The sequence below is a fragment of the Lissotriton helveticus genome, chromosome 11, assembly GCF_964261635.1.
Source record: "Lissotriton helveticus chromosome 11, aLisHel1.1, whole genome shotgun sequence".
NCBI lineage: Eukaryota > Metazoa > Chordata > Amphibia > Caudata > Salamandridae > Lissotriton > Lissotriton helveticus.
The window spans coordinates 93,348,994-93,365,351 of NC_136072.1; the positions used below are offsets into that span (position 1 = coordinate 93,348,994).

The 16,358-nt window shown below is 41.3% G+C and overlaps 1 protein-coding gene across 3 annotated transcripts in view; it reads left to right on the forward strand.

Annotated features, from left to right (window-relative positions):
- Positions 1–16,358, forward strand: part of FNDC3B (fibronectin type III domain containing 3B) — a 539,535-nt gene that overhangs the window by 97,607 nt on the left and 425,570 nt on the right. For all 3 annotated transcript variants that reach the window (XM_078665981.1, XM_078665983.1, XM_078665982.1), the window contains exon 2: positions 14,038–14,176. In XM_078665981.1, the coding sequence (XP_078522107.1) occupies positions 14,066–14,176 (111 nt within the window). In that variant the 5' untranslated portion in view covers positions 14,038–14,065. The remainder of the gene's footprint in view (positions 1–14,037; positions 14,177–16,358) is intronic.

Below are 16,358 nucleotides of genomic sequence, written 5' to 3' on the forward strand. Positions count from 1 at the left end.
TAACTCCTGGAGTATCCTGCTACCCGCCTTACCAATAACTACTGAACTAACCACTAATTCCTGGAGTAGCCTGCTACTCATCATACCAATAACTACTGAAATAACCACTAACTCCAAGAAGTAGCCTCTGGTCACCATACAAATAACTACTGAACTAGCCACTGACTCCTGAAGACGCATGCTACTCGCCATACCAATAACTATAGGTAAGTATACTTGTAAAGCGCACTGTTAACAAACCACTAACTCCCGGAGTGGTGCGCTACTTCCCATAAAGCATTTCAATGCTTTGTCGGGGGTAGTTAGTGCTACATAAATGCTACATAAATTTAATTTCAGTTCACATTTAGGTGCATCCCTCATGCTCTCAATGAAATGAATAACAATACTACATTAATTTTCTTCAATTTTCTGGCCTTTGCTTTTTCTTTTTCATGCCTGTCTTTTTCCTTTTCACTCGTCTGTCTCCTTCACTCTTGTACTTGCCTTTTCTCTCTCCTTATCTCACTCTCACATGTTCTCTCTTTCTGCTTCAACTTCCTTATCCAGCGTTATTGGTGTGGTGCTTAGAAAGGTCTGAGATACTGCCGCTGTTTCTTGCAACAGCTGTGTAGTGTACAGCCATGCAGGTTTGAGCTTGAGAGAAGATGCTATTTGGTGGAAATCCTCAAATCCTAAGTATGTGGGCCAAGGTGTAAAATTGAGCTGCCTTGAACTTACAATCCACCTAATTAAACGAGGTTGATTGATCTAGGCCAGCATATGTGAAGTATGAGTACTTTGGCATCTTTATGTCTTCTCACAGCAAATAATTGAGATTATTGTCCTCATGTACCCCTCTGGTATTGTGGTCTACACACATGTATGCAGAAACATATGTATGTTGATATGGGAGACACAGCATCTTTCATGATCACTTTTCAGAGAGTTCTATACCACCCTACTCTCAACAGAACAACAGCAGAGCATGGGATACATGCAAAGTTGGACAACCACGTCTTCAGCAGAGTTACAGCAGCTGTGGTCAATGTGGAGGGTAAATGTGAACAGGTGAAAGTACTTCATAGAGCCGAAAGTGCCATCAAATACTTCTGAACATTGAATCCGATGGACATTGGCAGAAATGGCTGAATGGCAAAGTTGTTCCACTGAAAACAAGTAGTATCTATAGGAGCCTATTTCAGTCATAGACATTGCTATTAACAAATATATAAGATGTGTTGTCTGAAAAAGTTGCACCCATGAAGGAGAGAAAGTGCCAAAAATAAAAAAATAAAATAGAAAAATGTTCTGGTGAGGTTGCGTGGCACACCCTGAAGTGAGGCAGAATATATTTTAAACCTTTTTTTGCGCCTCTTCTTAATCCACATAATTTAATCAGCTAACTTGTTCTTAATAAATTATTTTTGTCCACTCTCATTGTAACTGGTATATAGACAAGGAAGTGTTGGTACACACCTGCCTACCTCCATCTGTTAGCATATGTTGTGCTATTCCATAGGGATAGCCTCCAGCACTCAGCAAGTTTGCTGATACAATCTGTGTTTATGCTAGGTCTGACTAGGCGTAAATCATGTGTTTTTAATACACTATGACAGCACATCCATTAGGAAGATGTCAAATTTCATCAAAGTAAAGTGTGACGAATTCCACTGAAAATAACTTAAAGGAAAATACTCCTCCACTCTTGAAGCTGAAAGAAGATCATTTAGACGACTGATAAATATATTCCTTAGTTGCAAATGAAAACTTAGATTAGATATGAGAATCTTCTTGTACATTAAGTTATGTAAATTTGTCTCTTCTTTAAAATATGATTTGTTTTCCCTGCTGTGTGAATTCGATATATACTGAAGGGAGGAAATTCACAGACGAAAGGTGCAAATTCTAGAGGCTAATTTTATTTTTCCTTAATCAGAACTGTATTTAAATTGTTACTGTTTCCTTATTTAGCATTCACGTATTTGCCTGAACATATAATATGGTAATCCTGGTGCCTGACATTGTATAAACAAAAATAGATTTTTTTTTTGTTAAGTCTTTTCATTGCCAATTATCAAGAAGATACAGTTGTCAGTTTACGGTGGTACATACACAAGTATTATTATAAAGTATTCAATGGATAAAAAGGGTGGCCATTATTTTCAATAATTTATAGTCCCAAATTACCCTCCCCGCCCATCCTACTCAAGTAATCTCCCACTCTATCATTCCCCCAACCCAACCAGTACCTTCCAATTTCGTATTTTAGGGTGAGCGGTCCCTGTGGTAAATGCGAGGATGCCAACTTCCCCGTTCAGTCAATTAATTGTATTCAGCTATAAGGTGATCAAGAACTTTATTCTTGTCATTGGGATGTGGGCAGCCTCGGTGAAGGCAGGAATCTGGTACCAATTCTCTGGGCGAAATGGGATATCCACTTGGAAAAAACTGTTTCTCATGTAACTGTTAGCAGGACTTGCATTTATAGATACCCCAAACTTGAGCAGGGTGAATTTAATTTATGTCTTTTTCAGTGTATTTCCAAAGTATTCCTTGTGATCATAGCTTCCTTGACCTTTATGGCTTGCTAAAGCATTGTTGACTACATTTTGGATGTTCCATCCATCATTTAAAATTCCCTGTGACCTAAAACTGTAATGTACCATTAATATCAATGGGGTAAACCAGTTACACACAGAACCTAAGAGAGGACGAGTCCGCCATCGACTCCGAGCCCCTATGCCGGAGAAGTCAAGGCAGCAATCCAGGGCCTGACGCAATTTGATAATGGGCAGGCCAGCTACTTAGCACCTGTGAATGTTTGGCACACAGGAGTGATCGGGGCCTTTTGGATACTAATGTAGTTTGTGCTATAATCAATCAAGGATTTCATCTCCGAGCATAGCCGCCAGAGGTGATCTTTGGATATGGTGGAGGTGATCCTCATTTACTGACACAATGTCATAATATGCGATTGTTTTACCACATAAATACTGATGGTTTTTGAACTCTCAGGGAACACATAGTGCCCCTCCACTTTATACTTGCTCTTAAAGAAAACTTGTTAAGCGAGACTGCTCAGTTTCATGAACACGGCATTACACAATTGGGTTCTTAGTCCTGATGAAGACCCCGTAGCGAAGATTTTCATTCTTACAATTCCTTAAGGGGTCGAAACGTCGACGTGTTTGGAAATCAAACGTCATAGTCCAACTAAACTTGAAATTAATTGACCACGTTCTAACGTTTAGCTAGGAAAGACTCACAAGATGATGACGTTGTTGTAATTAATTGTGTTATATGTAAATCCATTTTTTTTTTATTTAAGTGTATTGTGGTTTATGTATATAATTGTGTGTACCCCTGTATTTCAGTTTCATTTTGTCTGTATGTACGATAACCTATGAATAGTCTCTTGTGTGTCTATATATCATGCCTTACACAATGTAATACAAATGAATTTTTCACTTTTAATTTATTTGGAGTGATTTTCTTGTATGTGATGAGTTAGGAGAATTTAGTTGGTTTTTATTTCATTAAATGCAAAACGCCCATTGGTGGGTACTGAAAAAGAAAAGTTTTTTTTGTAAAAATAGCAGCAGAACCACTGTTCGTTTACTGTAAAACTGTAATGTGGGCCATTGATTATTCCCCGTTGAAAGCTTTGTGTGGTTTTCTGCGAATGGAGGGACTAGTGATTGTTGAGCACATTAGAAGATTTGTTCTATCTTGCATTGTGATAAAGTGTTGTTCTATATTCTTTGTAAGCCTTTATTTAGTTTATAATTTGGAAATAAAACACCATGTATGCCCCAGAATTTTCTTTACACGCTTTCTATAGTACCTAGCAGATCCCCCACTCTCCGGCTGCAACAAAAGCAAGGAAATCTTCACCCTAGTAAAATTATTCACAGCGCTCACAACTATCCCCAACATCATCAACTCCTTCCAGAACCTATGCAGCCGGACATTTGGATACTTCAACAGTGAAATCAAGGCCAGTAACAGGAGCTTTAAGGACCAACCAGGAATCAGCCTCCTCACAGAGGCTGTTCCCATCACAGAATGCGCGTACATCCTGACCACCTGGAACTTCATCACTGTTAAGAAACAGCAAAACATGATTACCACCCACTCAAGGGCCCACCTGGCCTCCGCTTCACTATATTTTCAAGAAAGGACTCACCCCCATCATCAGAATCCTCTCCAAAATACTCAGTACCTCCATCAGCACCACAGCCTTCCAACAACATCGAAATATGCAGCTGTTATGCCCTGGAGAAGAAACCTACCATGGACCCTACCAAGCTCAAACTACCATCCCACCTCACTTCTATGATGAAGAAGGCCATCAACGCATCACATCGCCGATTAGCAAATACTCAACATCTTGCAATCTGGATTCCGACATCATCACAGCCGAAATAGCCCTGATTGCAGCTATCGATGACATCAGGCTGATCCTCAACAGAGGCGGAATGGCAGCTCTAATTCCCCTGAACATCTAGGCCACTTTCAACACTGTCTTATATCATATTCTTATCCAATGTCTGTACAAGTCAGGCACCCAAGGACAACCTCTTGCGTGTCTCGCCTCATTCTACACTGGAAGGACCCAGTTGTTCTATATGCATCCCCACACATCATAGACTCTAGAACACATATGCAGGGCTCCACGTGGCCCCTCCCTCATCCCAACACTCTTCAATATATACAGGATACCTCTAGCAAGCATCATCAGAGCCCACAAAATAGAAGTCATGTCCTGTGCAGATGAACCTTATCATTGTATCCGCATGAGACAAGACAACAATCACAAGGGACAGATACATTGATTGCATGACCTAGATCGCCAGATGGATGAAAGACAACTGTCGGAAACTAAATTCTGCCTAAATGGAAGTGATCATCTTCAAAAAGGGGCCTCAGTCGCGGACTCCACCTCGTGGTAACACCCACACCCAGCAAGAAACCTAAGAATCATAATTGACAACAAACTGAACGTGTTGGCTCAGATCAACGCAGTAACCTCCTCGTGCTTCCACCTGCTGAAAATACTGGAAAGATTTTCAGGTGACTTCCCTCCTGACATTAGGCAGATGGGCACTCAAGCCCTCATCAGCAGCAGACTACAGCAACAGCCTTCATGCCGGAGTTCTGAAAAACTTATTCAGCAGACTTCAAACCATCTAGAACACAACAGCTCGCCTCATACTAAACTTCCTTTGACGAAAACACATCATGAATCACCTTAAGACACTACACTATTTTGCGATCCACAGGAAAATAACATTCAAGCTGCTCACATTCAAGGTCCTCCTTGGCTGAGGATACCTCAATAGCAGATTCCAGTACCACAACCCGAAAAGACACATCAGGTAAGCAGGACTAGCTCTTTCACAAGTCACAATAATATGAAAGACCAAGAGTGGGGGTCAGGGCTCTTGGATTTCCGCAATAGATGGATACCTCACTCTTCAACCAGAATCATGACGTCCAGCACCACACATGCTCACCGCCAGGATGCCCTCGCAGGTGATAAAGCATTCTACAAAAAAATCCATATCATGGCATACAATAGCATTTTATACTTATTTTTGTTTTGAAAAGTCTTGCATATGATTATTCAAATTAAGTTTCTTTAAGTATTATAAGATTTTGGATCAGTCTCCTGTTTGGTAAATTTCAATAAACAAATATATTAATTGATGTGATATGGCCTATAGATTTTTGGTAGTACATTTCTAAAGTTACTTTCCATTGGAATGCAGTTCTGGTCCATGAGAGATCATTGTTTTGTTGGGTGGTATTCACACCCCTAACACTTGTATTATGCTTGATATTGTGTAACCAAACAGTCAGCTGTTTAGTTAATAGCAGTTACATGCATGTGTATTACCGAAAGAGTAGACTGTATGGAAGTTAGGCTCTACAATGTAAACTCTCTACAGTGTAGTGGTCTTCTTTACCATGAAAACAAATTATCTATACAGACAGGACACCTGACCCTTTGTCTGGAGGACTGCATGAAGCCAGCTTTGACTTTTTATCCATAATATTTGCTGGAATTTTGTAGGCCTCTACCTACAAGGGGCAACATTAAACTACAGGTCACTGGATGCAGTAATGTCTTGTATATGTTTAGAGGTGTTCCAAGATCCGGTTTCTTGCTTGCCCTGGTGAAAAAATCCACCCTTAATGTTTGCCCTTCCCTCGACAAGCAGCAAAATTGAACAAAAGTGATTTGTCCTGCTTTTGGCCCCGGCGTAAAGTTTTTGTGTAGTTCCCAAATGGAACAGACGCTCAGGTGTGCCATCAAAATATCAACTCTAAAATATCGACCTGGTACAATATCCACTGCAGGACAGCAACTTACACAATATTGTCAAGGTAAGTAGAGGTGGAGTTAGAATAGTAAATATGCTCTCTTCTATCCAAGATAAGACTGACAACATAATAGAAGTCAATATTTTGCAGGCGGTATTTTGACAATCAAAGGACCCTCATGGCTGGCCACTTGATTGGCCTGCCTATATGTTCATCTGGAAACTTGCATTATTTTCTTTTTTTTTAACTGATTCATAATTGAAAATGAACAGAAAATGGATAGCTATAGAAAGAAGTTAATAGGTGCGTCATGACACATTTGCCGTCTCTGAAATACCTTCTTGCTTGGTGGTTACCACCCAATAAGCGGATATATATTCTCTTTCATAATGTAATGCGACAATCGCTACATGTTTCGGCCTGAAGGCTTTGAAGACATTGTTTGCTGGCTTGAAAGCGCTTTGAACGCCTTTCATTTACCTGTGCTGAATAGGTCATGCATTCCTCTGACATATAATTGGCTGGTGTACTGTCAAGGTAAAGCTGATGCCGCTGACCTTTTCATGTTTGTGTTCTCTGACGCATTCTGCTCTGTTGTCTTCTGCTCAGTGTTATGTATCGTAGCCTGGCGGACAAACAGTTCAGCATGTGCCAGTGCAGAGAAAGGTTTGGATTGGTGTCACTACAACGCATGCTTTTACCACGCATGCCTTTACAACGCGGTTTTTACCACGCAGTCCATTACAACGCATAATGCTTTTAGGCGCTGGATAGTGAATTATTTAATTTACTATTCCAACTCCAGTCCCTGTGGATAGCAGGGAAGGTGTTGGATAGTATATTAAATACATTCCCTATCCTAGAGCGCCCCCCAGCGCATTACGTTGTAATGGTTTGCGTGGTAAAAGTTGCGATGTAATGGTAGTGCGTTGTAAAAAATTCGTTGTAACCGTGCTACACCAAAGGTTTAGGTTTGCTGTTGTGCTGGGGTTCAACTTCTCTGTAGTGTGTTCTGAGGAAAAGGTTATATGATATGAATATGAGTGCAGATTTTTTTTTTAAATCCAAGCACAGAGGAGCGCTTTCCACATGTTGAGCTCCTCCTAATGAGTGATAAGCCTTCTCCGGGATGAATGCCTAGGTGGGTTTGAAGGCCAAATACCAGTGGTTCTAAGAAAAGGCTCTTCCAGAGGCTAAAACATTCTAACTAAATACAAAATATAATAAATAAACCACTTGAAAATAATTTACCCATGCTAGTTTAACTGAATAAGAAATTTTGCAAACAGTCTGCAAATCATTGTTAATAGTAATAAAACATTTTCTGTATATATGGTATGCAATTATATAATTTTCCTACTATGTGCTATATTTTTACCCATATGCCTACATTTTGTGACGTATTAAATTATATTTGTTTTGGTATATACTTGTCGCGTAAGCATATGTAATGCAAGAGCAGTCTACATAGGCGCGCACCTAGTCAAACTCCTTATCATAATGCTGAGGTAATAATATAAAAGGGGGTGGTGATGGACGGAGCATCTGAACCAATCAAACACTCACACCCAGTCAAAAGATCTGGTTTTAATCCATCACCGTTCTTTAGCCCACTCTGCCACCCCAGTTCAGACATGGCTATATGCAAATCAGTCTGACCCTGTGCCTCATGGGAACAGTCCAGCCCGAACTGCCAAGCCATGCTTTCCCTGGACCGGAAACAAGCTTCCGAGGACCGATTTCTGGCATTACAGCCTTCTTCAGCCCGGCTTGCTTGAATCCAGTGGCAAAGTGAGCAAGGGACTCACGTCTGAGCATACCCTGCCACACTTATGGCGGCCAAAGCGGTACAAAAGGGGGTGGTGATGGACGGAGCATCTGAACCAATCAAACACTCACACCCAGTAAAAAGATCTGGGTTTAATCCATCACCGTTCTTTAGCCCACTCTGCCACCCCAGTTCAGTCATGGCTATATGCAAATCAGTCTGACCCTGTGCCTCATGGGAACAGTCCAGCCCGAACTGCCAAGCCATGCCTTCCCTGGACCGGAAACAAGCATCCTAGAACCGGTTTCTGGCTAATCAGCCATCATCAGCCAGGCTAGCTTGAATCCAGTGGCAAAGTGAGCAAGGGACGCACGTCTGGGCATACCCTGCCAACTTAGGGCCGCTTGGAATCACTTTAGACTTCCAAGAGACTTCTCTGTGTGAGTCCCAGGCTCTCCACATCACTGGAGTCAAGCTATCCAGGCTGAAGAAGGCTGATAGCCAGAAAACGGTCCTTGGATGCTTGATTCCAGTCTAGGAAAGACATGGCTTGGTAGTTCGGGCTGGACTGTTCCCATGAGGCACAGGGTCAAGGCTGAATTGCATATAGCCATTGTCTGACCTAGGGTGGTGTGCAGTGCAAAAAAACGATAGGCCCAGATCTTTGTACTGGGGTGAATGTAAGACATTGTTCTACATTCTGTCCATCAACTGTGGTTTTTGCGAGGTAATAATATAGCTAACAATATTTAGCTAATAACATTGGTTCAGTTGGTCTTTAACTCCTGATGTTTTTATCTTTGTGATTTAATTCTGACAGTATTATTGTGCCTTAGGGGTTTGCATGTAACGTTTGGTGGTGCACCGTTGTGACCTTTTCTACTTCTCAGGAAGTCTCCTGAGTGTGTGTTGTTTTATTTTGCATTTGTATAATTGCATTCACCATTGTTGTGGCACTGCTGAACATCCTCTCTCTTGCACCTCATCACTTGGAGGTGTATGGACGGGGTTCTCTTGAATGTGTACACCCAGGCATGGGTTCCATAGATCGCTGTCCCTTATGGTCTCAAGCGTCACCTCCCTGGACCGTGCCGAACAAGGGCAAATCATGATTGGTCTTACTTGTATCCCCATTATTTAGGTGTGGACCAGGTATTTGGGATTGACTTTTCCTGTTTGTGGCAGACAAAGTTTGTTCAAAGTAGGTTGTTCCAGGTCTGGCTTTGCAAATTGAGAAAAAAAAAACTTGATGGAATGGCCCATAACCAAGAGTAATTATTACCAGCTGCCATTTTTAGTAGTTCTAAAATGTAACCCTGGCAAGCATTAATGGAACCTCTGGGTTTTTCAGAAATATGTATCTGGTGTTCTTCCAAAAAAACACAATTTGCCATGATGATGTTAGTTCTTGTATCTTAATCATTTAAAGGCATTGGATTTGCAAGTCTAGAGCATGGATGGACCAAGTTGTTGTGTACTTTGTGCAGGTGAATAAGACTGCTACTGGATTGATGAGAATTTTGAGTAGGATTTAAGCTATCCAGTCATTTGTATATTGCAATTGCAGAGCAAGCACCCTTTGAATAGTGGTGTTCTTGAAAGACGGGCAGTATTTATACAGCCATCCAATGCCCCCTGTACCCAACTGGAGTCTTTTGGTAGTTAGGCAGCTATTGCATTAGTTTATTTTTATTTCATTTTTTTGCCCTGTGGAATTAATTGATTTTTTGTTTACATTATAATCGCATTATGTAAAGGCCAATATCGATCACATGTGCATGAGATTTGCTGAGTAGACCAGTTTTATCTTAGAAAATGAGTGCAAATCAATTTTGTTATGAATCTTTTAGAGGTGAAATAAAAGTCCAGCCCACCAGCAGTATGCCTCTGTGTCTTATAACTTCTACACATACTCCCTTCAGGACTTTTTCACAAGGTTTTGGTGACCCACCAGGTCTAACTAACCATCAACATTGTTGGGTTGAAGTCTACCATGTTAGCTGCCAGACGTTCTTATAGGACTCTTGCCTCTATGCAGCATGTTCTCTGTTTTGCCGTGCTGCATCTGGTGGACACTAGCACATAAACGTAAATGGAGAAGTATTCGACGGAAACCTTTGGTAGGCAGCTGCTAGTCTCTGCCTAAGTTGAGGCTAATTATTTCCACCAGAGGAGAGTTTTAAAATCCTCAACTAAATTGATGATCTGGCTGCTGTAGATTGAAGCAGTGGTGAACTGTTGGAAAGTTTCATAATTTGAAATCAGAGAGGAGGTTAAAGAATTGAATGCTGTAATACTATAAAGGAGACTTCTGGTTTAAGGGAAAAAAATGTTTTCCCTGGAAGATAAGATGTCTGGGATGCTGCAGAAAGTTATGCAGGATTTGGATGCAGGAATAGATAGGAAGTTGGAGAATTCAATGCAATAATATTAGCACAGTCTTTAATAAAATCCAGATTTTCTGTCCATCAAAGCAAGGAAAAATCTACAATATACAGTAGAGTATGAGGTTCTTTTCATAAAAAGAAAAAAACTAAGTTCTTCACTTGCCAGTCTACAGTTTTTATCGGTGTCTCATATCTCTACAAAACCAAGGTTGAATTAGACTAGTAGCAATGTGTTAGGCATAAGAAAATGCTGCATCTCATCTCTGAGCATTCGCATACCAACCGGTGTTGATTTGCGCTATTCAGGAGCACTAGACGGGTTGTCTGTTTAGCCGTCGGACCCTCCCAGAGCTGAGAGTTGATTTGTCACGGGCTGAAGATAAAGTGTATAATTAGAAGATTGGTTATGAAATTGAGCCTTCATACAATTACTCATGCTTTTCATGGATGGTTCGCCTGGGGGTTATCCCGCCCAGGCATTTTCATTTCAAATCACAGAGTTTGGCGTTTCCCTGAGACTTAGGCTGAACAACATAATAGTGTAGAGTCTGAACCGCATTTAAAGTGTGGTGGCGGGCGGATTTGGCGGGAGGAAGAATTTTACATTCTTTTAGTGTAGAAACCAGAGCAGGGCTGCGATAAGTTATTTAAAAAAGTTAAAATCCGAAAAGCACATTCTGCAAAATAAACATTACGACTGCTATGGGATTAACCTTTTCGCCGCTTATGACGACCTCAGTTCGTCATGAGGCACAGTGGAGCTGTGCTCATGACAAGCTGAGCTCGTCATAACGGCCGCGGAACGCCCACGCAGGGCTAATTCCCCTCCTGTGCGGGCGTTCCATGGGAGTGGGCGGAGTCGTGACAAGCTCAGCTCGTCATGAGCACAGCTCCACTGTGCAGCATGATGAGCTGGGCCCGTCACGAGCACTGTGGCGCAACGCGCGGCCCCCCTCCCCACACTTCGGGGGAATTAGCCCAGCGTGGAAGGGGTTAAAGTATTTCTCAAAAATGATTTGTAAAAACTTTGGCCATAGGATTTTCTAATACTATTATCAATACTTTGGTGTCCCGGACAGTATAAAGGAGCATTTATTTACAAGGGCTGATAAAAAGATCCAGAGTTACTTAGAGAGTTCTGGTTAAATGTTTGACCATTTTAAAGGAACCATCTGGTGAATGATGTCTAAACCAAAGCATCTGTCATCAAAGGAAGCAATATTCTAGAACAGGGTTCTCTAAAGTCGGTCGTGGAGGGCCGGACTCATACCAGATTTTTAAGATAACTACATTTCTCTAAAACGGGGTATGCTAAATATCTGGCATGGATCCGGCCCTCCAGGACCGACTTTGGAGAACCCTGCTCTAGAATGCCGATTGTTACAGATGCGGGACTCAGTAAAGAAAAATATTTTTTTATCTCTACATTTGAGCTCCAATTTAATCACTCGAGTAGGATATTGAACTTCCAACTCCGCAATTCTACCATTGGATACCTGTGGTAGTGCAGAACCTATGGCCGATAGTTGAGACATCGCTTTAGACTTCCGCACTGACAGTTGTACTTGTAGAAACCTGAGGCCAGTAGATGATGTCTGGTTATCGCATCTCATATGCACCCCAAGGGTTTATGCAGAAAAGCTGTGGCTTGTTGGAATCTTGCAGTAGCTCCATTGATTCAGTAGTGGTAAATGAAAACTATGTGTCCCAGATATCTTTGTATGGGTTAAAAGAAAGTCCACAACAAAAAATAATGTCCTGTTGACACAGAAAAAAAACACTGGCAGCCCTGTCTAGAATTATGTCAAAATGCTAGGAACTGCAGCCCTTTGCCATTCTCATACAGTGGGTGGTAAAAGTTGCAAACAGTCTGAAAAGAACATATAGTTCGAAAACTCTCTGCATCTTTTTAAAGTGTCAATGATACATTACGTCTTCTGAGAAAGTGACATAGTAACAGGATTGTCAACACGGGTGCAGCAGGTTTGTGCGTCATTGGTTCACAAGAGTTGAAGCCATGCCACATTTTTCAGATAATCACTTTTAATGTAAATTGTTTCCCTTTTAGATTCTTTCTATGTAAGCGTACATGATGTGGGTATGTGGAAAATGTGTTTAATCAAGGAGAACTAGCTATAATATCGGTGCTCCTAGTTTATGCTTGTACAGGGGAAACACATTTGTGTTTTTAGAAGACCCTCACTCACCAACCTAGTTGGTGACATGCTTCATCATTGGGTCCCACCCAAGGTACCGAGTGTACCTCGGGTGTGCTTCGACGCCTGGATACAGCGGAGTAGGTTTTGTGCAGTGAGTGTGCAGTGCAAGGTAACATTAGTGGGGCCGGGTGGGGGGGATTTCGATGGACGATGAAGAGGGAAATTTAAATATATATTTAATTTCCCCATATCTGTTGAAACCCCCCCCCCCTCTCCACCCGGCCCCACCACTCTTATCTGCACGGGCCGCTGCTGTTTTCTGGCCCTGAAGTGCTAGTAGGATGAACATGGCTGCCAGACGGTATATTTCACAGGCTGCAGATTTTGTCTTTTTTTGGTGAAAACCTTCAAACGGAAAGCAGGATTGACTGGTTGATAACATAATAGACTATACAGAACACTAAGACAGGGGTATCAGGCCAAACGATGTGCACAATTATCCTATATATTATGGTTCAGTGAATTTGTTGTGGGTGCTATTAACCTGAAGTCATATACCCTTAGACTCCCAATGATTCAAAGCAGCACAATGGTACAGCACCCCACATAGTATATCTTTTACAATAACATTGAATGCATTCTTCAAAAAAACATTTCAGTAGGACTTGAGGTTCTTTTTTTCTTTGCTTTTATTAACAATCTTCCAGTTTAAAAAGAAGAAACGTAGCCAACGCGTTTCGTCCGTAGGACTTCTTCAGGGCGGAAAGTTTTTCTACGTATTTCAAAGTTGTTACACAGATCTTTTTATGAGGCAATTGCCATCACGGCTTTGAATTTGTCAATAACGGCCTTTTCATTTGTGGCTGTTTTGAAAAATATCTTTTCTTTTTATTTTCTAGTTTGTTGAGCGTCAAAGAATATATAAGGCATGAGTGGCCTTGCGAGGAAGTATGACAGTCAAATCCTTCTATGTGTGCTGAGCTCGGGTCATATAGGACGTATCTATTCACTGTCCACACCCCATCATTTTTCGGTTAAGCGCCGCGTCTGCCGTCTCACTCGATCCAATAGACTATATAGGGATGCTGTAGGGAACCAGTTTATTTATATGGGTTGTTCGCTGCTCAGCCTTGGCTCACTTTGCAGAGGATATTGTGATGTACTGAAAAAAACATAGGTTAACATAGGTTAACTACAGTCCTTGAATGTATGACGTGACCTAGATTCTCCTGCAAAAGAGGGTGATGCCATTCCTATACACATTTTTTCGTTTTTTTTCTGTAAAATGCCCTCCGTAATGAATATTAAATTGTGGTCAGTAAACCTGTGCCATCCAGTTGTGACAGTCGCAAAAAATATAATTTTTTTTTTGTGTCTAAATTTCTAATCATCTCCTAATTTACCCCCTCTTTAGGAAGTCCGTTGAGGGAAATTCTCCATGAATGTACGTCACAATGATGATGACCGACCAAATCCCATTGGAGCTGCCGCCGTTGCTGAATGGAGAGGTGGCCATGATGCCGCACATGGTGAACGGGGATGGATCGCAACAGGTCAGTGCCCTTGTATTGTGAATTGCTGCAATTGTCTTCATTTACCAATGTGTCTTGTTCTATCTAGTATAATGTTTCAAAGAAATGTATATCCCTATAAATTAACTCACAAAGAATGAAGAAGTCTTTGTACACAGAAGTATAGGTAAAAAATAGTAATACAACAGTAACTGTAGTGCATTGTACCCACTAGTAAGGACAGCTTTTACTGCCATAAGTGAAATTTAGATTGTGGAAAGACATAAATACTTTAACTGGACTTTTAACCCCTTCCATGCTGATGACGGCCCCCGGCCGTCATGCATCACGGTGGGCGTGTGCTGATGACGGTGTGCTGATGACGGCTGGGGGCCATCATGAACCCGCCCACTCTTCAAAATGGCCGCACAGGCGCAGAATCGCGGCCGCGCCCAAGGGGTTACATTTCACGGATCACATTGAATCCTCCTTGACGCATAGCAACTCACAGCACAAATCTGTTGCCTAAGACAGCACCCACTGTGGCTGAGCCTCTGTGGGTTTATCTAGTTTGGCCTTCTTCAGGAGCACATCCAATTATTGTGCAGAAGTTCCTTCCTCTGATAGAGAGCTTTGCTGTAAGTAATCGTGTCCTCCTATTGGATATAGACATAACATCAACATTTGAAAAAATGACCTTAAATTACTATTTCTCTCTTTTATTTATTTTGAATGCACTTTGCTTACCTACTGTATGCCTCCTCTATATATATATGCACTACTCCAAGTCCTGTGTCTGTCTGTTTTAAAGCTTTCTTTAAAATCCTTTGCTTCTCAAACAGCACCCTCTAATGATCACACCTAAGTCACTATAGTACCACAAAGAAAATGTAATGCATGCAATGGATTACTTCGGCATGCAAGATTAACCCCAATAACCAATTGATTGATCACTAACTTTAAGATAACGAGGAGTATGCTGCTCGCTGTAACGCGCTTCAATGCCTCATCAGGGTTAATAAGCACTATTTTAAATGCTATTTCAATTAATTTCAATTTTCTTTCTAAAAAAACGGTTTAAACCACTGTTAAGCAGTAAATATTATAAGGAATCTGAACACACTTTGTATTGATAATTTTTGGACTTTTAATTTTTCCTTTTCTGCGTACAGTCGTGGATTTCTACGGGATTGTGCTTGCACAAGCACCACGACTTATAAATATAATGATGAGGCGTGCATTGTTGGCTTTTTTCTGGGGTGGAGGGTGAATTTAATAGCAAACCGCACCTGCTCCAGTACAAAGAGAGCCTCAGATGGGGGCCAGTTTTCCTTTTGACCTAGTTGCTACATTTTACTACACCAAAACAGCTTCTGTTGATGCGAAAAAAATGCAAAGTGCGAAAAAACCTGACAAGAATCATTCATCAATTTCTAAATTAATGCGGACATATTTCATCTGGCGTCTGGGTGAAGATATGAAAAGATGTAATTCAGAGTGGCAGATTTTAAATGAGCCAAGGTTAAAAAAAGAAAGAAAAAAAAGTTAAATGCTATTGATAATTTTTGTATCAGCCTTGCTCCTAAAGTTGTCATCTGATATCCCAGTAAGTTACAGGCACTACTGTTAACCAAGATAGTGTTACTCCGTCCTTCAACCGCTGAAGTATGAAAGGCCTATGTGGCCCTGCGCGGAGTTGAACTTGTGATGTGAGCACTTACTCACTGAGTTAACTCAAAAGCTGACGTAGAACCCGGTTCACGTGTAGACAGGCACTTTAAGGATGACAGACCTACTTACCTTTAGGAAGTTGCTTAAAACCTGGCTCCTCAGACACTTATCTTAAGTTTCCCTCTCTCCTTGGGATAGCAACAGACTAGCTCTGAGGTTCTCTAGCGCCGGGACACTCTTTGTGAGTAGCTGTGCGCTTTATAAATACCCCTCATATCATATCATATCATGATCACACTCGTACTGCCCATATGTAAAAGTCGAGAGGAGGGTGGAGGAGAGTTTAGAGGGATCAGAGAGCAAGTGATATGTCAGTGGGGATATTGTGGGAGAGAAGACCGTCTTTTTGGGAAGAGAGTCCTGGCAATGAGAGGCGAATATTGAAAAAGGTACAATACTGGTCAATCTAGGAAAGACTAATGGAGTGGCTAGTTTTATGCAAAAGTGCACACTTAGTAGTGAGGTAAAAATGTTCTATTACCTTCCCAACAGA